Source organism: Aotus nancymaae, unplaced genomic scaffold (genome assembly GCF_030222135.1).
Source record: "Aotus nancymaae isolate 86718 unplaced genomic scaffold, 86718_ANA_hifiasm-v0.15.2.pri h1tg000029l, whole genome shotgun sequence".
Lineage (NCBI taxonomy): Eukaryota > Metazoa > Chordata > Mammalia > Primates > Aotidae > Aotus > Aotus nancymaae.
This window is the reverse complement of record NW_026988442.1, coordinates 85,493,697-85,519,047: the sequence shown is the minus strand read 5'-3', so window position 1 is coordinate 85,519,047 and position 25,351 is coordinate 85,493,697. Positions and strand designations below refer to the sequence as shown.

At 37.9% G+C, this 25,351-nt stretch overlaps 1 protein-coding gene across 5 annotated transcripts in view; it reads right to left on the bottom strand.

Annotated features, from left to right (window-relative positions):
• EPB41L5 (erythrocyte membrane protein band 4.1 like 5) overlaps nt 1-25,351 on the bottom strand; it is a 141,117-nt gene that overhangs the window by 94,641 nt on the left and 21,125 nt on the right. For all 5 annotated transcript variants that reach the window (XM_012468373.2, XM_012468374.2, XM_012468376.2 and 2 more), the window contains exons 3-9: nt 24,345-24,449; nt 5,105-5,147; nt 4,074-4,152; nt 2,698-2,742; nt 2,470-2,522; nt 1,133-1,253; nt 910-997 (exon numbers count right to left, since the gene is read on the bottom strand). In XM_012468373.2, the coding sequence (XP_012323796.2) occupies nt 910-997; nt 1,133-1,253; nt 2,470-2,522; nt 2,698-2,742; nt 4,074-4,152; nt 5,105-5,147; nt 24,345-24,449 (534 nt within the window). The remainder of the gene's footprint in view (nt 1-909; nt 998-1,132; nt 1,254-2,469; nt 2,523-2,697; nt 2,743-4,073; nt 4,153-5,104; nt 5,148-24,344; nt 24,450-25,351) is intronic.

The following is a 25,351-nucleotide window of genomic DNA, read 5'->3' as shown; positions in this document are numbered from 1 at the left end:
GCCACACTCCCACTACAAAGAAAGCTGTTTCCACATTCTTCCCATATTCTACGTACGACTTAGATCATGTATTTTGGAAAAGACTGCTGATATGGTTTGACTCTGTGTCTATACCCAAATCTTGTGTCAAATTGTAATCGTCAGTGTTGGAGGAGGGGCCTGGTGGGAGGTGACTGAATCATGGAGGTAGACTTTCCCCTTGCTGTTCTCATGGTAGTGAATGAGTTCCCACGAGATCTGGTTGTTTGAAAGGGTGCAGCACCTCCCCTTTTGCTCTCTCTGCTGTCAGCCATGTAAATATGTGGCTGTTTGCCCTTTACTCTCCCCTATAAGTTTCCTGAGGCCTACAGAGAGGCAGAAGCCTATACAGCCTGCAGAACCATAAGCCAATTAAACCTCTTTATAAATTACCCAGTCTCAGGTATGTCTTTATAGCAGTGCAAGAACAGACTAATACAACTGCCTTTCTGGAAAACTGTTACTAGTTAAACTAGAAATAAATCACTACAAAGCTGTTGCACAGTTTATCAAAATCTTTAAGCTATAACTCTTCAACTTTGCATTCTGAATTATTTTAACAGAGCCTACTCAGTGTAAGACATGTAATAGGAATTTAAAAGAAAAATGGCTCAAAATCTTAAAATCATTTTTATAGGGGAAAAAAAAACAGCTTAAAAGAACCAAATACCTTGTTAGGGATTTGATTGCTTCTCTTCTTTCTTGTAATGAACCTTTCTGTGAGATTCTAGTCATTCAGTATTTAACCATACATCCAAAGTACCCAGTGCTAGCTTATGCAAACTCCATGCCCTCCCTCATACTGAAACATTCCACGGTCACTGTGAATCTCCAAAGAATAAATTTTTAAAAAAGCATCGCAACACATGCTTACCTTGACCACATGCTTACCTTGACCACATGCATATCAACCCCATACATTTCTAGCCATTTGGCTTTATTTAGATAATTGGTTTCAGCCTGTGCTGGTGTTTGACCTCTGAAATTTAAAACAATGATTTTTAAAATAACAATAAACATAAAATAAATTCTATACCAAGGATACAAATAGAAGAAAATGAATATGAAATAACTGTTATGATTTTTAAAGAAAGTATAGTCAAATGCCAGATACCTGTATTCCTTCCATTTTTCAAAAATAGCCAGTTCCATCTCTTCAGTCTGAATAGGCACAAACCTGAACTCAGAGACAAGTTCAGGACTATGCTCAGCAAGATCATAGTCACCAAGTTCAGCTATAAACAGAAGTTTCAAAAAGTTATATGTATTTCCTGCTAAATTCTTCAAAAACCATTTCATTAATGAAAATTGCTAAGATTAGAAAGATTCTTTCCTAGGAATTTCTTACAGAAATTCATAATACTCAGACAATTCTCCAAAAGTGAATCTGGCATATCAGTCATACACATATATCTCATGTTTATTGTTGGTAGTGTATTTTTAATTACATATCTTTCTCTTAATGTATTCACACCTCAGTGCTTAGCCTTTGAAAACTGCTTTCTAGACTTCCGTAAAGAAATACCTCTGACCTTATAGTGAATAAATGAAAAAATTTAGCAATTATTAAAAGACAATTAACTGGCAACTATTAAGAATATTACTAGGCTGGGTATGGTGATTCATGCTTATAGTCACAGTACTTTTGCGGGTTGAAGTGGGAAGATCATTTGAGACCAGCCTAGGCAACATAGCAAGACCTCATCTTTGGGGAAAAAAAAAAAGCACAAAAATTAGCCACGCATGATGGCCTCTAGATCCAGCTACTAAGGTGGCTGAGGTAGGAAGATCATTTGAGCCCAGGAGTTCAAGGCTTCAGAGAGCTATGATCACACAACTGCACTCTAGCCACCTGGGTGACAAGAGTGAGACCCCATCTCAAAAAAAAAGAATAGTACTGATATACACTGAATATGATACAATATATCAATGTAAAATATAGTCCCTGTCTTCCAAAATTTAAAATTATTAATCCTAAAAAAATAACTGAAAGGAATTAAAAAAACTGGTGGGAGGAAGCAGCAGGAAAAAACCTGTACAATGCACAAACATGTATGTACTCATCTGTGGTTATTTCTGAACAAAATGTGGGCTTGGAGAGAAAGAACTGCTAAACTATATGGCTTCAGCAACAATTTACTCATACATAACTGCATTTCTTTTAAGGAAAAAGTTAGCCGAAGGCCCCATCATAACATTTACTGACTTAATAGGTAGACTATGACTTTTCAACACTTTAGGTGGGAAGGGAGGAATTACATTAAAGAGAAGAAAAAGAAGGCAATGTTCTAAAACAAGTAAAAGTCAGAATTGGACACTGACAGAAGTTTATACAAAAACAGTGTTGTTTCTTTCCTTGCACATAATTAGAATCTTCTGAAATTCTTTAACTAAAAACACACAAAAAAGGATTATACTTGAGTCTTAACAGTAAACATAAGAACCGCTTACCTTGCAGATTATAAGCTGCCAATTGCACTGCTGTATCAAAGGGACATTCTAATCTAAGGCCAAAACACAAGCTTGTTAGAAAAGTCAATTTCATAACCTTCGCTTTTAAGATAAACGAAAATAATACATGCTTTATGCTGATCATTTCTTTCGCAACTATAAACTTGTTAAATAATTTTTCAACCACCCAAGGAAATGTGCATTGATCCTTAAATAACTAATACTCACTTTCCACTGAGAATATCTTGTTTTAACTGAAGAACAAATAAATACCTAAGAAAAATGAAAGGCACAAATTTAACCCAACAGCACAGTCTACTGTGAAAAAAATCCTACCCTTCTAATTTAAGAAGTATTATTTTATTAAAAATTATTTGTATTAATATATAAATGATGTATATAGTTTGTGGATACATAAAATAATTGAATACATTTATATAATTTTTAAGGATCAAGTCAGGATACGTGGGATATCCATCACCTTAAATATTTGTCTCTTCTTTATGCCAGAAATATTTGAATTATTTTCTTACAGCTATTCTGAAATGTAAAATACATAATTGTAAACTACAGTCACCCTACTGATCTAACACTAGATCTTAGAAGTATTCTTAATTATAGATTCGGTGCTGTGGCTCACACCTATAATCCAGCACTTTGGGAGGCCGAGGTGGGTGGATTACTTGAGGCCAGGAGTTCAAGACCAGCCTGGCCAACAGGGCAAAACCCCATCTCTACTAAAATACACAAATTAGTTGGGTGTGGTGGCAGATGCCTGTAATCCCAGCTGCTCAGGAGGCTGAGGCAGAAGAGTTGCTTGAACCCAGTGGGGGGCAGAGGTTGCAGTGAGCTGAGAACATGCCATTTCACTTCAGCCTGGGCAACAGAGCAAGACATCTACTTCTTATGTGATAAGACATCTTCTTATGTGATAAGACATCTACTTCTTATCCTTCTTATGAAGGATATAATTACAGATAATAGCTACAATCTCATTGTCAAGGTGTTCTAGAGGAAACCCTTCTAAAGGAACTCAAAAGCTCAACTTTTTCATTTAGTAAATAGTATGTGTACATGGAGTCACGAACTTATGATAGAGACCATGAATAAATATAAAGGAGGCAGGATAAAATTAAAATAAGTATATATAGCATAAGGTTTATTCAAAACTATTCAAACCAAAATCTAATGTTTTTCATTAATCAATGGCATTTCAATGAGTAAAGAAAGTTGGGTGCCAATTTGAATAAACTCCCTGTGGCCAAAGAAGATTATTTTCAACATCGATAAATATAATATTGCAATGTATTGAAACATGTCAATCCTGTTAAAATTTCTGAGTTGAGAGCGACACTTAAAAAAAAAACAACTCACTAGTCAGCTTTGGAGGATGCTAAGGAACCAACACTTTATTTTGAAAACGATAAAGAAAAAGAATCATACACTTAAAAAACACTGTCCCAGAATAAAATTCTATTATTTGAGGTCTTGTTACCAGGGGCCAGAAATCCATTTTATTAGCTGACTATAAATTGGAAACAATATAACGACAATCTTTCAAAACTATCAAAATACCCCGGCACAATTCTAGACAGTGTTCTTACCGGGTTAGCTCCTCACGAAGATTATTTGGCTCGGAGGAATAAAACTTAACTCGAAGATGCAGACAATAAGGTGAACCAACTGTCGTTAAAAAAAAAAAAAAAAAGGGTTTTAATAGACTATTTAAGTAATACTTTTAATACTTTTCAGACAGAAAATTGGCCAAAAATCTACTGGAGTGAGACAAAAGATCAGGTTTCTGTGGCATTGCTTCAGGTTAGATCATAGGCTTAAACCTGACACAAAAAGATCAATTAGATTTTTTTTAATGTACCAAAGCCTCATAGAGTATATTACTATCAACTATCATCTCTCATCCAAAGAACAGACAGCTCTAGACTAATTCTAACAGTTCAGGGTCAAATGCATCCAATGAAAGTCTTGACTGTGCAATCTAACAGTCCTGAAAACCTGCTAAGCTGTTTTTCTTGAAAGAACTGAGAAATGCCTATGTTATTAACTGTTCATAGTGAATCTTCCCACACAAATTCATTTCAGCTAGTTCACTAACTTCTATAATTTCAGTGATCTCATTATTTTGAGACAAGAGTTGAGATGCCCTAAAAACTCTGATAAAAAGTCAAGTTGGATAATGGATAAACAATGGTATTTTCTCTCTGAATGACACTAACATTTTAAGTGAATTGTTTCATTTTTCTTAATTTTAAAATATTATAACAAAGTCTCGAAATATTTTCAATATTAGGACATATAACAAACAAGGCCAAACAGGAAAATTCCAACATAAATAATTAGCAAATAACAGTTAAGCATTTTGGGGAAAGTCAACCCCATTTGCAATCTGCAAGGTTTTCTCCTGGAAAGTTAAACCCCAGTACTGCCGAGTCTAGATTAGTATCAAGACTATGTAACTTGGGGAGTGGCTCAGTGTATCAAAATAAAATGATTTCTAGAAAATGAAAATGCTAAAAAATTCATCTGAAACATAATTTCTTATGTCCTATTAGGAATCAGAATTTCTAATATAGTCTATTTCCTCTTTCCCCCACACACACAATTTTTCAGGACTTACTTTTCACTTGCTTTTTGATGCTTTTCGTACCATCCAACCAATGCTGAAAAACAAAAACAAAAATTTAGTTCAGCAGATGACAGAACTTTAAAATTTTAATTACTAAAAGTTACTTTCATTGTGCCTATACTGATAACCACAAGGAAATACTTCACAAGAAAAAAACTGAAGTGAATGAGAAAAGAGGTGAGAGGGCAGAGTATCTGCCCAATATGCACAGCAAACTTCTGATGCACATGAACAAAAAAAACCTAAAACCTGATAGGTGACTCCTTTTTTTTTATATATATACTTTAAGTTCTGAGATACATGTGCAGAACATGCAGGTTACATAGGGATACACGTGCCATGGTGGTTTGCTGCACCTATCAACCCATCATCTATATTACGAATTTCTCCAAATAATATCCCTCCCCTAGCCCCCACATTCCCCAACGGTCCCCAGTATGTGATGTTCCCCTCCCTGCATCCGTGTGTGTGTGTGTGTGTGTGTGTGTGTGTGTGTTTTAACTTAGGTAGCTACTTACCATGTGTTCTTACTGTTCAACTCTCACTTATGAGTGAGAACATACAGTGTTTGGTTTTCCGTTACTGTATGAATTTGCTGATAATGATGGTTTCCAGCTTAATCTATGTCCCTGCAAATGACATGAACTCATCCTTTTTTTTATGGCTACATAGTATTCCATGGTGTGTATGTGCCACATTCTCTTTATCCAGTCTATCACTGATGAGCATTTGGGTTGGTTCCAAGTCTTTGCCATTGTGAAAAGTACTGCAATAAATATATGTGTGCATGTGTCTTTATAGTACAATGATTTATAATCCTTTGGGTATATACCCAGTAATGGGATTGCTGGGTCAAATGGTATGTGTTTCTAGAACCTTGAAGAATCTCCACACTGTCTTCCACAATGGTTTAACTAATTTACATTCCCATTAACAATGTAAAAGAGTTCCTATTTCTCCACATCCTTTCCAGCATCTGTCGTTTTCTGCTTTTTAATGATTGCCATTCTAACTGGCATGGGATAGTATCTCATTATGGTTTTGATTTGCATTTCTCTAATAAACAGTGATGATGAGCTTTTTTCCTTATGGTTGTCTGCCGCATAAATTTATCTTTTGAGAAGTGTCCGTTCATATCCTTCGTCTACTTTTGATGAGGTTGGTTTTTTCTCATAAATTTAAGTTCCTTATAGATTCTGGATATTAGCCCTTTGTCAGATGGGTAGATTGCAAAACTTTTCTCCCATTCTGTTGGTTGCAGGTTCACTGTGACGATAGTTTCGTTTGCTGTGCAGAAGCCCTTTAGCTTAATTAGATCAGATGGTTGTAGATGTGTGGTGTTATTTCTGAGGCCTCTGTTCTGTTCCATTGGCTATACAGGCTGTTTTTTGGTTCCATATGAAATTTCAAGTAGTTTTTTTCTAATTCTGTAAAGAAAGTCAAGGGTAGATTGATGGGGATAACACTGAATATAAATTACATTGGGCAGTACGGCCATTTTCACAATATTGATTCTTCCTATCCATGAGCATGGAATGTTTTTCCATTTGTTTGTGCCCTTTCTTATTTCTTTGAGCAGTGGTTTGTAGTTATCCTTGAAGAGGTCTTTCACATCCCTGTGAGTTGTATTTCTAGGTATTTTATTCTCTTTGTAGCAATTGTGAATGGAAGTTCATTCACGATTTGGCTCTCTGTTATTAGTGTATAGAAATGCTTGTGATTTTTGCACACTGATTTTCTATCCTGAGACTTTGCTGAAGGTGGTTATCAGCCTAAGGAGATTTTTGGGCTGACATGATGTGGTTTTCTAAATATACAATTATGTCATATGCAAATAGAGACAATTTTACTTATTCTCTTCCTATTACACCCTTTGTTTCTTTCTCTTGCCTGATTGTCCTGGCCAGAACTTCCAATACTATGTTGAACAGGAGTGGTGAGAGAGGGCATCCTTGTCTTGTGCCAGTTTTCAAAGGGAATGCTTCCAGCTTTGGCCCATTCAGTATATTAGCTGTGAGTTTGTCATAAACAGCTCTTATTATTTTGAGATACGTTCCATCAATACCTAGTTTATTGAGAGTTTTAACGTGAAGGGGTACTGAATTTTATCAAAGGTCTTTTCTGCATCTATTGAGAAAATAATGTGGCATTTGTCATTGGTTCTGTTTGTGATGGATTACATTTGTTAATTTGTGTATGTTGAACCAGTCTTGCATCCCAGGGATGAAGCCAACTTGATCGTGGTGGATGAGCTTTTTGATGTGCTGCTGGATTCAGTTTGCCAGTATTTTATTGAGGATTTTCACACTGACGTTCATCAGGGATATTGACCTGAAATTTTTTTGTTGTTGTGTCTCTGCCAGGTTTTGGTATCAGGATGATGCTGGCCTCAGAAAATGAGTTAGGGAGGAGTCCTTCTTTTTCTATTATTTGGAATTGCTTCAGAAGGAATGGTACCAGCTCCTCTTTGTACCTCTGGTAGAATTTGGCTGTGAATCTGACTGATCCTGGGCTTTTTTTGATTAGTAGGCTATTAATTACTACCTCAGTTTCATAACTTGTTATTGGTCTATTCAGGAACTCGACTTATTCCTGGTTTAGTCTTGGGAGGGTGTATGTGACCAGGAATTTATCCATTTCTTCTAAATTATCTAGTTTATTTGCATAGAGATGTTTATAGTATTCTCTGATGGTTCATTTGTATTTCTGTGAGATCAGTGGCAATTTCTGTTCTTTTGCATTTTCTGAGGAGTGTTTTACTTCCAATTATGTGGTCGATTTGAGAATAAGTGTGATGTGGTGCTGAGAAGACTGCATATTCTGTTGACTTGGGGTGGACAGTTCTGTAGATGTCTATTAGGTCTGCTTGGTCCAGAGCTGACTTCAAGTCCTGAATATCCTTGTTAATTTTCTGTCTCATTGATCTAACACTGACAGTGGAGTGTTAAATCTCCCACTATTATTGTATGGGAGTCTAAGTGTCTCCGTTAAGTTTCTAAGAACTTGCTTTATTAATCTGGGTGCTCCCATATTGGATGTATATATATTTAGAACAGTTAGCTCTTCTTGTTGCATTGATCCCTGTACCACTGTGTGATGCCCTTCTTTGTCTTTTTTTGATCTTTATTGGTTTAAAGTCTATTTTAACAGAGACTGGGATTACAACCCCTGCTTTTTTTTTTTCTTTCCATTTGCTTGGTAAATCTTTCTCCATCCCTTCATTTTGAGCCTATGTGTGTCTCGGCATGTGAGATGGGTCTCCTGAATACAGCACACCAATGGGTCTTGACTCTTTATCCCATTTGCCAGTCTGCGTCTTTTAACTGGGGCATTTAGTCCATTTACATTTAAGGTTAATATCGTTTTGTCTGAATTTGATCCTGTCATTATGATACTAGCTGGTTATTTTACCTGTTAGTTGCAGTTTCTTCATAGTGTTGATGGTCTTTACAATTTAATATGTTTTTTCAGTGGCTGGTACTGGTTTCACTTTCCTTATTTAGTGCTTCCTTCCAGAGCTCTCGTAAGGCAGGCCTGGTGGTGACAAAATCTCCCAACATTTGCTTGTCTGTAAAGGATTTTATTTCTCCTTTGCTAATGAAGCTTAGGCTGGATATGAAATTCTGGGTTGAAAATTCTTTAAGAATATCGAGTATTGCCCCCCACTCTCTTCTGGCTTGTAGGGTTTCTGCAGAGAGATCTGCTATTAGTCTTATGGGGTTCCCTTTGTGGTTAACCCAACCTTTTTTTCTGGCTGCCCTTAACATTTTTTCCTTCATTTCAAACTTGGTGAATCTGATGATTATGTGTCTTGAGGTTGCCCTTCTTGAGGAGTATCTTAGTGGTGTTTTCTGTATTTCCTGAATTTGAATGCTGGCCTGTCTTGCTAGGTTGGGGAAGTTCTCCTGGATAGTATCCTAAAGAGTATTTTCCAACTGGGTTCCATTCTCCCCATTACTTTCAGGTACACCAATCAAACATGTTTGGTCTTTTCACATAGTCCCATATTTCTTGGAGGCTTTGTTCATTCCTTTTCATTCTTTTTTCTCTAATCTTGTCTTCATGCTTTATTTCATTAAGTTGATCTTCAATCTCTCATACCCTTTCTTCTGCTTGATCATTTTGGCTATTGATATTTGTATAAGTTTCATGAAGCTCTCCTGCTGTGTTTTTCAGCTCCATCAGGCCATTTATGCTTTTATCTAAACTGGTTATTCTGGTTAGCAATTCTCTAACCTTTTTTCAAGATTCTTAGCTTCCTGGCATTGGGTTAGAACATGCTCCTTTAGCTTGGAAGAGTTTGTTATTACCCACCTTCTGAAGCCTACTTCTGTCAATTTTTCAAACTCATTCTCCATCCAGTTTAGCTCCCTTGCTGGTGAGGAGTTATGATCCTTTGGAGGAGAAGAGGTGTTCTGGATTTTGAAATTTTCAGCCTTTTTGCGCTGGTTTTTCCTCATCTTCGTGAATTTATCTGCCTTTGGTCTTTGATGTTGTGACCTTTGAATGGGGTTTCTGTGTGGACGTCCCTTTTGTTGATGTTGATGCTATTCCTTTCTGTTTGTTAGTTTTCCTTATAACAGGCCCCTCTGCTGCGGGTTTGCTGAAGTTTGCTGGAGGTCCACTCCACACCGTTTGCCTGTATTACCAGCGGAGGTTGCAGAACAGCAAAGACTGCTGCCTGTTCCTTCCTCTGGAAGCTTTGTCCCAGAGGGGCACCTGCCAGATACGAGCCAGAGCTCTCCTATATGAGGTATCTCTCAGTCAGCAGGCATGGGGATCAGGGACCCACTTGAAGAGGCAGTCTGTCCCATAGCAGAACTCAAGCACAGTGCTGGGAGATCCACTGCTCTTTTCAGAGCCAGCAGGCAAGAACATTTAAGTCTGCTGAAGCTGCGCCCACAGCCGCCCCTTCCCCCAGGTGCTCTGTCCCAGGGAGATAGGAGTTTGATCTATTAAGCCCCTGACTAGGGCTGCTGCCTTTCTTTCAGAGATGCCCTGCCCAGAGAGAAGGAATCTAGAGAGGCAGTCTGGCTACAGTGGCTTTGCCAAGCTGCGTGGGCTCTGCCCAGTCCCAACTCCCTAGTGGCTTTGTTTATACTTTGAGGGGAAAAAGGCCTACTCAAGCCTCAGTAATGGCAGATATCCTTCCCCCACCAAGCTTGAGTGTCCCAGGTCGACTTCAGACTGCTGTGCCAGCAGCAAGAATTTCAAGCCAGTAGATGTTAGCTTGCTGGGCTCTGTGGGAGCGGGATTCGCTAAGACAGACCACTTGGCTCGCTGGCTTTAGCCCCCTTTCCAGGGGAGTGAATGGTTCTGTCTTGCTGGCATTCCAGGCACCACCGGGGTATGAAAAAAAAATTCCTGCAGCTAGCTCAGTGTCCACCCAAACGGCCATCCACTTTTGTGCTTGAAACCCAGGGCCCTGGTAGTGTAGGTACTGAGGGAATCTCCTGGTGTGCAAGTTGCAAAAACCGTGGGAAAAAACATAGTATCTGGGCCAGAGTGCACCACTAATCATGGCACACTCCCTCATGGCTTCCCTTGGCTAGGAGAAGGAGTTCCCCGACCCCTTGCACTTCCTGGGTGAGCCGACACCCCACCCTGCTTCAGTTCGCCCTCCTGGGGCTGCACTCACTGTCTAGCCAGTCCCAATGAGATGAGCCAGGTACCTCAGTTGGAAATGCAGAAATCACCTGTCTTCTGGATTGATGTCACTAGGAACTGAAGACCAGAGTTGTTCCTATTCAGCCATCTTGCCAGCCACCACGTGACTTCTGAAAACATTTCCTCTGCTCTCTTAGTAAGAAGGATGACATTCTAAATTTTGCCCTCATTTCCCTCACTATTACCAAATAAATGACTCTTGCAAAACTGTTAAAATTAGAGAGAAAAGTATCCCCATATTCCAGTGTCTGGTTCATTCTTACAATTAAATGTAAAATTTATTAGCATATGAGAACCAAAAATTAGGTGAAATGATGTCCCACAAATTTTATAAAACAGACCCTACTCAGAGGTAGTACTCTTTAAGAATCTTCAGGGTAAAATTAGATCTTTCTCACAATCAAGGTCCTACCTATTAAATAAAGCAGTCTTTGTCCCACAAATAAAATATGTTAACACTGGGACTATGAGACTTCTGGGTTTCAAAGAGGAATAGCCTTTTATGTAACCTCTTTATCTGAAATGTCCATGACACAAACAGACCTAAAACCTTTTCCAGATAATTCCAGTGATAAATCATTCCCAGTTCACTTCTCATCATTAATTCCTTTATGCTTCCAAGTCCTAACAGTGACAGGATGCACATATCCAACTAAGATATACGTGACTATGTTCTCTCCAGCAAGCTTTCAATTCCAAGCACTCTAAAGGAAGGACATCCTAATGTGCTAACTAGTTCACAGAGCCAAGGAATTCAATTTCAGAAATGCAGATAGGCAGAGTGGGTAAACAAAGCTGCATTGTAACTGTTTACTTTTCTTGCCAATTATTTGCCTAGCTTCTTCTCTCCATTCTCCAAGATCCAAAAGTGTAATTCACAGAACTATCAATATGCCAGCAAAATACCTTATTATGTTTAAATAAAATGTTCAGTAAATATTTTTTAAAATGCTATGCCATATTTTCTCAAGATTTCAAGTGTGTGGGCTACTTTGCCATCTTTCATCTTTTAATAAATTCAGTTGGACATCCACTTTTAAGCCTATTTCAATCTAGCAATCTTTAATCTTTAATCTAGCTAATGTTGTTTTAAACATCCTTCCATTAACAAAATACTAGGCCTGCCAGCAGGCAGAAAACAATTCCATTTTCTATCAGAAGAAAACAGTTCAACCTAGAACAGCAAACAGTTCATCCATCACTGTCCAGCCCAGAAATCCAATATCCAAATATCACAGACTTAACTGACACAAATACCTACTACAGCCTGATGCAAATCATATACTGAGTAAGAGAAAAAACTAGTTTTCATGCCCCAGATTTTCTTCCCAGAACCACAAAACTGGGAGTTGCCCTATCTTCCATGGCTGGTCACCTGGGGACTATTTCATGTTGCCTCTCATACTCCATACTGAGTGCAAATGAGCACAACCCTTCCATGAAGCAATTTGACTAGACAGTAGCTAAAGTCTCAAAAATAACTGTGTGTCTTCAACCCTGCAATTCTACATCTAGAAATCATCATGGATGTGTGTAGATTTACCAAAAAGAAATTACTCAAAGAAAGTTAGTACAACCTATGTATCTAAACAGAGTGAACTGGTTAAAGTATTTTAATATAATAGAGCACCATATATCCACGAAAAATAATGAAAGCAAATACTTAAACATTTGAAAAATTACTTATATTGTTAAATTTTATATCTTATAAGATATTATAAATTGTCAAGATATACAAATTTGTATTATATAATACATATTTTCATTCACAGAGATAATCTGTGATAAAAATGTAAGATATTATCTCTTGGCTGATTGAGATAGCTAGTGATTTTTTTCTTCTTTGTGCTTTCCTATATTATCTACTTACTCTATAATGAACACTTATTACTTAAGGCAATAATCATGGACCCCTCTTATTTTAATGTTTTACATAGGTAATACATTCATATGGTTTAATTTTTTGGTAATAATAAAAACTATAAGGTTAACAGTTTCCCCCAGTCTCTGCCCCCCATTACCCACCCCCATAACACATGCAGCCCTCCTCCCCAAGATGTTATTGGTTTCTCTTGATTCTTTCCAGAGTTTCCTCAAACAGGGAAGAAAACAATTTTTCAAGTGTGTGAGTATGTGCACACACATATGTTGGTAAAGAACATTATCAGTGGACTGAAAATAGGCTAAATATAAATTTTGACAGAATAAATTTTCAGGGAAATCAGAAGAAAACAATTTTTTAAAAAATAGAACACTATTTCAACTGGGCGTGGTGGCTCACACCTATAATCCCAGCTTTGGCAGGCCGAGGGAGGCAGATCATGAGGTCAAGAGATCAAGACCATCCTGGCCAACATAGTGAAACCCCATTCTCTATTAAAATACAAAAATTAGCTGGGCATGGTGGCACACACCTGTAGTCCCAGCTAATCCGGAGGCTGAGGCAGAATAATTGATTGAACCTGGGAGGTGGAGGCTGCAGTGAGCCAAGATCGCGCCACTGCCCTCCAGCCTGGCTCCTGGTGACAGAGGGAGACTCTGTCTCCAAAAATTAAAAAAAAAGAACACTATTTCAAGAACAATCTCAGCTGGGTGCAGTGGCTCATGTCTGTAATCCCAGCACTTTGGGAGGCCAAATCAGGTGGATCACTTGAGGTCAGGAGTTTGAGACCAGACTGACCAACATGGTGAAACCCCATCTCTACTAAAAACACAAAAATTAGCCAGATGTGGTGGTGGACACCTGTAATCCCAGCTACTCGGGAGGCTGAGGCAGAAGAATCACTTGAACCTAGCAGGAGAAAGTTGCAGTGAGCCGAGATTGCGCCACTGCACTCCATCCTGGGCGACAGAGCGAGTGAAACTCCATCTCAAAAAAAAAAGAGAACAATCTAAAGTCTTTCTTAGACAGTTATAACTTAAAGTTATCCCTGTTTAAAACTATTTAGGACTAGTCTCACAAATATACCTTTCTACTCTAATTTGTCCTTACTATCTTACTAAGAAGTGAATTAAACACAATCACCACACACAGTGGCTCATGCTTATAATCCCAGCTACTCAGGAGGCAAAGGCAGGGGCATGATCCAAGAGTTTGAGACCAGCCTGGGCAACATAGTAAGACCTATCTCTAAAAAAAAAAAAAAAAAAAAAAAAAAATCTAATTAGCTGAGCATGGTTGCATGTGCCTACAGTCCCCTAGTTATTTGAAAGGCTGAGGTAAGAGGGCTCCTTGAGTCCAGGAGTTTGAGATTGCAAGGAAACTATGATGGTACCACTGCACTCCAGCCTGGGTGATAGAACAAGACCCCATCTCTAAAACGTAAGTACATAAATAAATATAAAATCACTCCAGTGAGAAAAAGGATCATAGTTTCTTACAAGCAGGCATTTTCGTCTCTTTTCTACTTGTATGTAATAGTTTCTAATACCTGCACTCCCTTAAGACAACCCAAAACTCAGATAAAGCATCAAACACATTTTAAAGTGAGATTTAGGAGCTGTGGGAGTTCTGGGTGATGTTCTTCTGGTAAAGGTCTGAGTTCATGTTTGGATATTCTCAATTCTGTTTTCTTTCATCTCCTCCACATTCCAAGACCGGGGACTGGAAAATTTAGGCCTCAGAGACAGGCACTGATAGTATTTTCCTTGAATCAGGGTCTTTAGGAGTTTATATAACACTAGAAGATAAAAGTGAAAGCAAACAGATATAGGTTACTAATACGATTCTCTTTCCTCACTGTACCTTAAAAAGGAGACAACTTCCCTTCTAGTTTCCTACTTTTAAAGTTTAGTTAATAAAGAGATATCAAAGGATGTGGAAAGCCACATTTCTTTCCATCCTATTGAACTAGGCATGGAAGAACAATTATCTACTTGTATCTTAAAATACAAATAATATGTATCCACAAGCATAACAGCCATAAGTAAACCAAACAAAGAATTACCTAGGGAGCTTCCATAAACACTAACATACATATACCCTCATCCCAGACCCTATAATCAAACATGGTCTGTAAACAGTTCTTCAAATGAATGACTCCTGCCTTCTAACCACCTAACTTACATGCCTCTAATAAAGAAATGTACCACCACTACTCTTGCTCAAAGAGCAAAGAGCTTACAGTAGAGAAATGTTAACCATCTTTCAAACCAATTGCCTCTGCAAAAACTATTTCTGTGTGTAGAGGCTTATGCTCTGAATTAAAGAATTACTTTAAAACAAATCTTTACATTTTGAATAATCTCAACAAAATGTTAAAAATCTACACTAAGGAAAGAGAGGATGAATATGTTGCATTACTGTGTTCTAACTGAAAACACTTCAATTTGATCTAGATTCCACTATAAAATTCCTAAGTAACTACTTTTTTTGAGTTAATAGTCTGTATTGTAAGACATTGCAAATGAAGACTTAGTCAATACAATATATCTTCCACTGTGCCTTTCTGCATATTATTAGTATGCTTTAAGGATTTTTTTTAACCTTTATTTTAGGTTCAGGGGTACATGTGCAGGTTTGTTATACAGGTAAATTACATATTATGGGGATTTGGTATACAGGTTATTTTGCTACCCAGGAATATGGCAGTTTTTTCATGCGTTACATAGGTCATATATTTACTTTCCAGAGATAAAGTACATAACCTATTTTGGAAATACACTTTAAACAGGGAGACAGCTTGCTTTCAAAATTGCATAGGAACTCAGCAAAAAAAAAAAAGTGTTTATGACAGGAAAAAAAAAAAGTGTTTCCCTAAGCCTTTATTAAGAAAGACTATATTACCATAAAAATCTTTGTTGAGTTATCCAATGAGATTTAATAACAAAGTTGTACCAACAGTAAAAAAAAAAGAGAGATTATAGGTGTTTGACAGCATAAATGTCTTAAAGACTTAAAGAGAAAAACTCGGCCAGGCGCAGTGGCTCAAGCCTATAATCCCAGCACTTCGGGAGGCCGAGGCGGGTGGATCATGAGGTCAAAAGATCAAGACCATCCTGGTCAACAAGGTGAAACCCCGTCCCTACTAAAAATACAAAAATTAGCTGGGCATGGTGGTGCGCGCCTGTAGTCCCAGCTACTTGGGAGGCTGAGGCAGGAGAATGGCTTGAACCCAGGAGGCGGAGGTTGCAGTGAGCCGAGATCGCACCATTGCACTCCAGCCTGAGTAACAAGAGCGAAACTCCGTCTTGGAAAAAAAAAAAAGAGAAAAACTCACAAACTTACACCATTATCCATCTTCCTTTAAGTTATTGCTAAAGAAGAGTTTACTAAACTGCAGAATTCATAGTTGGGCTTCAGGGATATCTGAATTACTATTATACAGACAAAATGTTATGTATGTGCATTTTTCTAGGGAAAGAGTCCATAAATTTCATCATAACTCTAAGTTTAAGATCATCACTGAACTATACAAAAGGGTATTAAGTTTAGATTTTAAAATAGACAATGGGGTAGTATTCTGCAGTCCACTAAAACAGAGATGACCATATATTCTGGTTTACCACAATGATACTGGCCTGTGCCTACTATCCCAACCCCTCATTCATTAAGTTCCCCTTTCACTCTCTAAAGTGGCCTAGTTGAAAAACGGACAAAAAACAAACAAACAGAAAACACAGGCGTGGTGGCTCACGCCTGTAATCCCAGCACTTTGCAAGGCTGAGGAGGATCATTTGCATCCAGGAGTTCAAGACCAGTCTGGGCAACACAGTGAGCCCCTATCTCTACAAAAAAACTAGCCAGGCGTGGTGCATGCCTATAGTCCCAGGTACTCGGGAGGCTGAGATGGGAGGATTGCTTGAGCCTTGGGAGATTGAGGCTGCAGTGAGCTGTGATGGTGCCACTGCATTCCAGCCTGTGTTGACAGAGTGAGACCTTGTTTCAAAATGGAAAGAAAAGAAAATCTGAATACACCTGTAACAAAGTAAAGTCAATGAGTCAATAATCAAAAACTTCCCACAAACAAAAGCCCAGCACCAGAGGTTTCAATGATGACTTCTACCAAATGTTGAAAGAATTAACACTAATCCTTCACAGGATTTTCCAAAAAAAAATACAAGAGGGTTTTCCCACCTCGTTCTATAAGATCAGCATTACCCTGACACCCAATCCAGAAAAAAATATCACAAGAAAACTACAGACTAATATCCTTTATAAATACACATACCAAAATAATCACCAAATACTGGCAAACCAAACCAAGCAACATATAGAAAGGATTATGTGGCCAGGTGTGGTGGCTCACACCTGTTATCCCAACACTTTAGGAGGCTGAGGCAAGAGGATCGCTTGCGTACAGGAGTTCAACGCCAGCCTGGCCAACGTGGTGAAACCCCATCTCTACTAAAAATATAAAAACTAGCTGGGCACAGTGGCGCGTGCCTATAGACCCAAGTACTTGGGAGGCTGAGGCAGGAGAATCACTTGAACAGGAAGGTGGAGGTTGTAGTGAGCTGAGATCGTGCCACTGTACTCCAGCTTGAGCAACAGAGGGAGATTTCGTCTCAAAAAAAAAAGGATTATAAACCATGACTAAGTGGAATTTATCCCAGAAACGCAAAGTTGGTTCAACATTAAAAAAAAAAAAAAATCAATCAACATAACATATCACATACCACATAAACAGATTTTTTTTTTAAATCCCACATCATCCTCTCAATAGATGTAGAAAAAGCAACTGACAAAACCCAACGACCTTTCATTATCATTATAAAAGCACCAAGGAACTAGAAATAGAAAAGACTTTCCCTCAACCTGATAAAGGACATCCATAAGATTCCCACATCATACTTGATGGTAGAAGACTGAAGATTTTCCCCACTAAGATCAGGAATACATCAAGGGTGTCCATTCCCACTGCTTCTATTCAACATTTTATTGAAGGTTCTAGCCAGGGCACTTAGGCAAGAAAAGAAAAGAAAAAAAGACAAGACATCCAGATTCTAAAGGAAGACATAAAACTGTCTTTCTGCAGATGACATGATCTCATAAATAAAAGCACATTAAAATAAGTTCAACAAGACTGCAGGACACAAAATAAATACACAAAAATTGGTTGCAGTTCTATATACTAACAATGAACAATCCAAAAATGAAATTACAAAAACAAATCCATTTAAAATAGTATCAAAGGAATAAAATGCTTCAGAATAAATTTAACCAAGGAAGTAAGACTTCTATAAACTGAAACTACAAAACATTGTTTTAAGAAATTAAAAACCTAATACATAGACATTCCATGTTCACAGACCAGAAGACTTTACATTGTTAAAATGGCAATATTCCCCAAATTGATATACAGATTCAATGCAATCCGTACCAAAATTCCAACTGCTTTTTTTTTTGCATAAATGGATAAGCTGACCCTAAGATTTATATGGAAATGCAAGGGACCCAGAATAACCAAAGCAATACTGAAAAAAGAAAGCTGAAGAATTCACACTTCCCAATTTTAAGACTTACTACAAAGTTACCATAATCAAGACACTGTGGTACTGGCATAGGATCAACAGAAAGATCAATGGAACAGAATAAAAATTTCAGAAATAAACCCACATATCTATAGTAAATAGATTTCCAACAAGCATGCAAAGACCCTTCAATGGGAAAGAATAGTCATTTTAACAAGTGGTATTAGGATCACTGGATATTCACATGCTAGAGAATAAAGCTGGGGCCAGGAGCGGTAGCTCATGCCTGTAATCCCAGCACTCTGGGAGGCTGAGGTGGGTGGATCGCCTGAGGTTGGGAGTTCGAGACCAGCCTGACAAACATGGAGAAACACTGTGAAAATACAAAATTAGCCAGGCGTGGTGGTGCATGCCTGTAATCCCAGCTACTCACGAGGCTGAGGCAGGAGAATCACTTGAGCCCGGAAGGCAGAGGTTGTGGTCAGCCAAGATCGTGCCATTTGTACTCCAGCCTGGGCAACAAGAGCAAAACTCCATCTCAATTTAAAAAAAAAAAAGAAAAAGAATAAAGCTGGACCCCAACTTCATAGCATATATAAAAATTAACTCTAAATGGATCAGAGACTTAATTTTGAGAGCTAAAACTATAAAACTTTTACAAGAAAACATGTAAATTGTTGTGACCTCAGAGTAGGCAATCATTTCATAGATAAAACACGAACAGCATAAGCAACCAAAGTAAGTAAACTGGATTTCATCAGAATGTAAAACTTTTGTGCAAAGGACACTACCAAGAAAGTGAAAAGTGGGAGAAAAAATCTGCAAATACATCTGACAAGGCTGAGTACCCAGAAAATATAAAGGACTTTTACAACTCAACAGCAAAAAGGCAAATAAACATTTTAAAAAACAGTCAAAGGATTTGAATAGACATTTTTCTAAAGAAGATACACAAATGGCAAATAAGCACATGAAAAGATGCTCAACATCATTAGTCATTAGGAAAACGCAAATCAAAACCACAATGAGACACCATTTCATACCAACTAGGATGGCTAGACCAAAAAGAAGGGGAACTAACAAGTTGGCAAGGGTGTGGAGAAACAGGAACCCTCATACATTGCTGGTGGGAGTGTATAATGGTGCCGTCCCTGGAAAAGTTTGGCACAAGCATCCTCCCATCTGAGCCTCCCAGGCAGATGGAACTACAGGGGTGCACCAGCACACCTGGCTAATTTTTGTATGTTGTAGAGACAAGGTTTTGCCATGTTGCCCAGGCTGGTCTCAAACTCCTGGGCTCAAGTGATCCGCCCACCTCGGCCTCCCAAAGTGCTGGGATTATAGACCATCATGCCCTACCTTTAGAGCAGCATTATTCATAACAGCCAAATAGTAGAAATATTCCAAATGTCCATCAATAGATGAGTAAATAAAATATGATATATTCATACAATAGAATATTATTCAGCAATAAAAAGGAATCAAGTACTAAGATATGCTACAACATGGATGAACTGTGAAAACCTTATGCTAAGTACACTGCCATATTCCAAAGGCCACCTATTACATAATTCCATTCAAATGAAATTTTCAAAATAGGCAAATCCATAGACAGTGTTTGCCAGAGGCTGTGAGGAGGGGTAAATGGGGAATGCCTGGTAATGTGTAAGGGGGTTTCTTTGGGGGGGTGATGAAAATGTTCTAGAATTAGTGATGATGGCTGCACAGTTCTAATATACCGAAAACTCTGCATTGTACAATCTAAAATGGTGAACTTTATGGTATGTAAATTACATCTCATTTTTTAAAAAGTGGCCTACTTTACAGGAAAAAAATGAGTCATGCTAACTAAAACCAACTCCTTCTTTTACTTAAGCATGCCTTCTCTCTTCTCTTTAAGCCTCCTACTCCAAACCAAATCTCTGAGGTAACAACTGTTCAATACTATTGTCAAAGGAGTGCTTTATACACCCCTGTGTATTTGTGAGGTGACAGGTTTCACAATTCCTTCCCTTTTCCAAATAATTCAGTCCATCCAAGATCAAAGAACCAGCAGAAAAAATAAAATAAAAAATAATAACTCAGTCCAGAAATAATTAAGTGGTCTGAGCAAGACCAACATCTACACAGGGAGAGGCTAGAGACTGGTTCCATACATGCTGAGTGATCAATAGGGTAAACCTACCGGTGATAATCATAGCCTGGTTTCTGTAGTAGATGAGAACCACAAACATGGAAAGAGAAAAAAAACTACAAGTCCTGTTGTGTTAGACTGGAATTTCAATTATTTATGGGTGTTGAAGTCATGGTATTTTTTTTTCTCTCCCTCTCTCTCTATAATATATACATATGTATGTAAACACATATTTATAGAAGTCTTATTTCCTTGGCTGTATTGAGTTATGGAGTGTGCTTGCTTACAGGAAACATACGCTAAAAAATTCAGGTGTGATGGGACATCTTAACTATAACTATCTCTCACATGGTCCCAGAAAAATGGTTATTTACACTATCTTTGCAACTTTCTGTAAACTTGAGTTTGTTTCAACTATGAAATATGTGTACATGAACATAGAATGACCCAGTTTAATAAAAGTAAACAATTTAAAAAATGGAACTCAGATGAGATGTCTATATAAGAAGAAAAGTGAACTTTGGCTTCACTGATTTACTAATTATGGTTATCTCCATGATGACTCCATTATTCTATAGTCATAGATGTTTTGGGCTAATCTACAGTAACCAATAAACTAAAATTTGGCACATTAATTTTACATATATGGACATGCCATATGCTGAAGGTGAAATCAACATGTAATTCCTTGGTCACTTTTTATGCTCCCCCCAACCCCATTTTGGTTTCATTTCACTCTGAGGTTGCATATGTCCACACAACAAGCTGATTCTTTGTTTGCTTATGTCATGAGACTCTCATGGAATCAGGTGAGTTAGAACTTGAAAAGTTTAGCTTATCTAAAGTTTAAAGTTCATTTTTAGTATCTTTACCAACTGTTCTTCCAGCTCAACTCATAACTTAAGAGTATTTTAGTGAAGCCAAAATAAAATGAAGTAAAAGTAAGCCTGCAAGTTTAATGTTAATGCCTAAATTTCTGGTTACTGGAAGGAATAAACTAGAACTAAAGAGAAGGGATTAAATATCCTAATCCTAGCTTTACCAAAAATTTATTATTATGACAAGAAAGGCACTATATGCGTATCAAATAAGAGAAAAAATATCAATATGGAATTCAGAAATTGCAGATATTAGCAAAGAGCTAATAATACAACTTAGTAATGACTGCATGCTTCTTTCTACAATTACTTAAATATTAAGTAATTGATATTCAAACCTAAATGAGGCATACTTTTGTCTTTTTTTCCCTCACACTGCCTCAAAAAACAGGAAGTCATAGATTGTTTATCCTTAATATCATCTATTTATTCATCTAATTGTAAGACTTTATTCTTATTCTAGAAATGAAAGCTGAATTATATTAAAATTAACAGGCAACCAAACCTTTATCAAACTAAATGGAAGTCCAGAATTAAATTCAACAAATGTTTTGTGTGTCTACTACCTGCTGGACAGAGTTACGTACAACTCATTCTCTACCATTAGTGAATTTAGTCCATTAGTGAATTTAGTCTAATGAAACAGAATTAAGAACATTAGAGGGCCGGGCGCGGTGGCTCACGCCTGTAATCCCAGCACTTTGGGAGGCCGAGGCGGGTGGATCACGAGGTCAAGAGATCGAGACCATCCTGGTCAACATGATGAAACCCCGTCTCTACTAAAAATACAAAAAATTAGCTGGGCATGGTAGTGCGTGCCTGTAATCCCAGCTACTCAGGAGGCTGAGGCAGGAGAATTGCCTGAACCCAGGAGGCGGAGGTTGCAGTGAGCCGAGATCGCGCCATTGCACTCCAGCCTGGGTAACAAGAGAGAAACTCCATCTCAAAAAAAAAAAAAGAACATTAGAAAGAAAAATAGAAGAAACATCTCCCACACTAACATCACCAAGAGATCAGAAACTCTGAAAGTATGAAAAACAGCTTCAAAATTTTTTCATGTATATGCTATGCATGTCCATATATATATATTTTTTAAGAGACAGGCAGGGTCTTGCCTCGTTCTGTTACTCAGATTAGAGTGCAGTAGCATGGTCATAGCTCACTGCAACCTTCAACTCCTGGGCTCAAGTGATCCTCCACCTCCCAAGTAGCTAGGACTACAGGCACGCACACCATGCCTAGCTAATTTTTTATTTTTATTTTTGTAGACAGGGTCTTACAATATTGCCCAGGTTAGTCTCAAACTCATGGCCTCATGTGATCCTCCCTCCTCAGCCTCCCAAAGTGCTGGATTATAGGCATGAGCCACTGCTCCTGGCCCAGATTTTTTTTTAAATAGAAAAATTCAATTATATTGCTTTGTAATCCTTTATGACTATTTCTACCACTCCATATCAATTAGTATATTAACACTTAAAGATTACCATTTTGGTTTGTCTTAGAAATAGGGTCTCACTTTGTCACCCAGGTTGAAAGTGCAATGGTGTAATCATAGCTCATTGCAGCCTCCAACTCCAGATTCCTGGCCTCAAGGGATCCTTCCGCCTCAGTCTCCCAGCTAGCAGGAACTACAATCATGCAACACCACACCCAGCTATTTTATTTTTTTTTTAATAAAATTCATCTTTTTTGAGACAGGGTCTCGCTCTGTTGCCCAAGCTGGAGTGCAGTGGCACAATCTTTGCTGACTGCAACCTCTGCCTCCCGGGTTCAAGCAATTCTCCCACCTTAGCCTACCAAGTAGCTGGGACTACAGGGACATGCCACCATGCCTGGCTAATGTTTGGTATTTTTAGTAGAGACAGGGTTTTGCCTTGTTGGCCAGGCTGGTCTCGAACTCCTGACCTTAAATAATCCTCCCGCCTCAGTCTCCCAAAGTGCTGGGATTACAGGCATGAACCACCACGTACAGCCAAAAATCACCATTTTTAAGGAGCTACATCGTATTAATTGCAAAGATGTGCCAAAATCTGCCTAACCAACAACCTGTTGCCAAATGCTCACGGTTACTTAATTTGGTGGCATGATGGGGAGGACTGTCAGAAAAACAACGACAGCTAAAATTATTAACAGCTGTAAACTTAGCCCAGATGCTTTATAAAGCCAGCTAGAAGTTCCTCTCCAAACACATACACACATACACACACACACACACACACACGCACGCACACACGCACCCCAAACTTCTAGAAAAAAAGGCTTAATGTCATGTTACCCTTATCATCTGAGGTCAGTCTCTTCCTCTGCCTTCTACTGTCCAGGCCTTAGTATTAATTTTATCCTAAAGTATTTGTAGTAACTTTTCCTGACTTCTGTCTCTGCTCATTCCAAATCCTACATATCTCTACATAAAACTTCCTGAAGGAAAATATAACCTCCCTGCTTGAAGACTACCTAATCTCAATTATTTGAGAGTAAATATTGCTAAATTTAGTATTTAATACTTTGGGCAATCAATTTGAATGACATAATCACTAAACCACCTCCCAATGTTTTCATCTGCTACTTTCTTTCAAACATCCTCCAGTAAAATCCTAATAATCAGTTATTTGAACAGCCTCCAACTTTCTACTCTATTATCTATGCTGTTCTCTCATCAGAAATGCACATCAAAGTACCACTATTTATAAATACAAAATCACAGATCTGAAAGGGAACGTAGAGATATCCTAGTCTACTCACCTTAATTTGCAAAGTAAAAATTACTACCATTTATGCAAGAGCCCACAAAACTCCCATTCTAGCATTCTTTCCATTACACAGTGTTTCTCAAATTCCTGTGTGCCCAACAATCAAGTCAATAGTTATTAAAAAGCAAACAAAGATTCTAGAGCCCTGTCCTCAAAAATTTTGTTCTTATAATTCAAGTTAGGACCAGAACTCACATTTTTTTTTAACAAGTACTTCAGGTGATGCTAAAGCAAGGTTGGGGGCGCGGGCAGTGTCAAAGCTTTGTATCACAGAATATAACACATCAAGAATACACTGAATATATAAAGAATATAGCAATCAGTATATCATCTGAAATTTCTCCTTTCTTCCCCTTATGCTAAAACATCCAAATAAAACAGTTACTCACTGCTACTTGTGCTGAATCCATAAATCTCAGACCAAAATAATCGCTTTCAATAAGGTCCAGGTGGTACATAATCTGATCAAACAACTCTTGTCCTTTGGCTTTTTTCTGAAATGGCAAGAAAATAAGTAAATCATTAAGTGGCTTATAAGATCAACACTCCTGAACAAAAGATGGTTTTAGTTATACAAGATATCTTGATGCAATACCAAAAGTATTACTATATAGCAGATAATGGATAAGACATTATAGTTTTCTAGTAAATCACTTAAGGCCAAAAACAAATTTGTGATCTATATGTTCTCCTGGAGAGTTACTTCCAATCAACCAACAAAAATTACCTTTGAGGTACAAATATTTGTGTGTGTAAGGATAAATTCCTGTGTTGTCATCAATTTTTAGAGTCCCTAACTTTAAAAGGGCCATAACGTCACCAGAAAAAGAAAAGACACAAAAAAAGGAAGAGTACTTTAGTAGAAAATATGTCAAACTACACTTGCAAACAGATTTTAGAGAAGAGACAGAAACTAGAGTAATCAGTGAAGGCTTGATGGAAAAGAATCAGTCAGACTGGAAGAGAACATAAGGTAAGAAATAATAAAACTGGGAGGTAGGAGGGAATATGAGATCCTAAGATCTCATAACTACTGTGATGATGCAGAAGACACCAAATAGTAGCTTAATAAATAGCTAAGAAACTTTGTATGGAAAAAGCCATTCTAAAAGTGTGGTCTCAAGATCACCAAGGATTTCCAAGACCCTTGCAAAAGATTCGCAAGGTCCTATGCTTCTCACATACCTGAAACAAAATAACACTTTGCAATGAACCCAAGTACCTTCTTCTTTTTTTTTTTTTTTTTCAGAGATGGGGTTTCACCATGTTGGTCAGACTGATCTCGAACTCCTGACTCCAGGTGATCCATCCAACTCAGCCTCCCAAAGTGCTGGGATTACAGGCGTAAGTCACCTCGCCTGGCCGAGAACCCAAGTACTTTCTATTAAGCCAGACA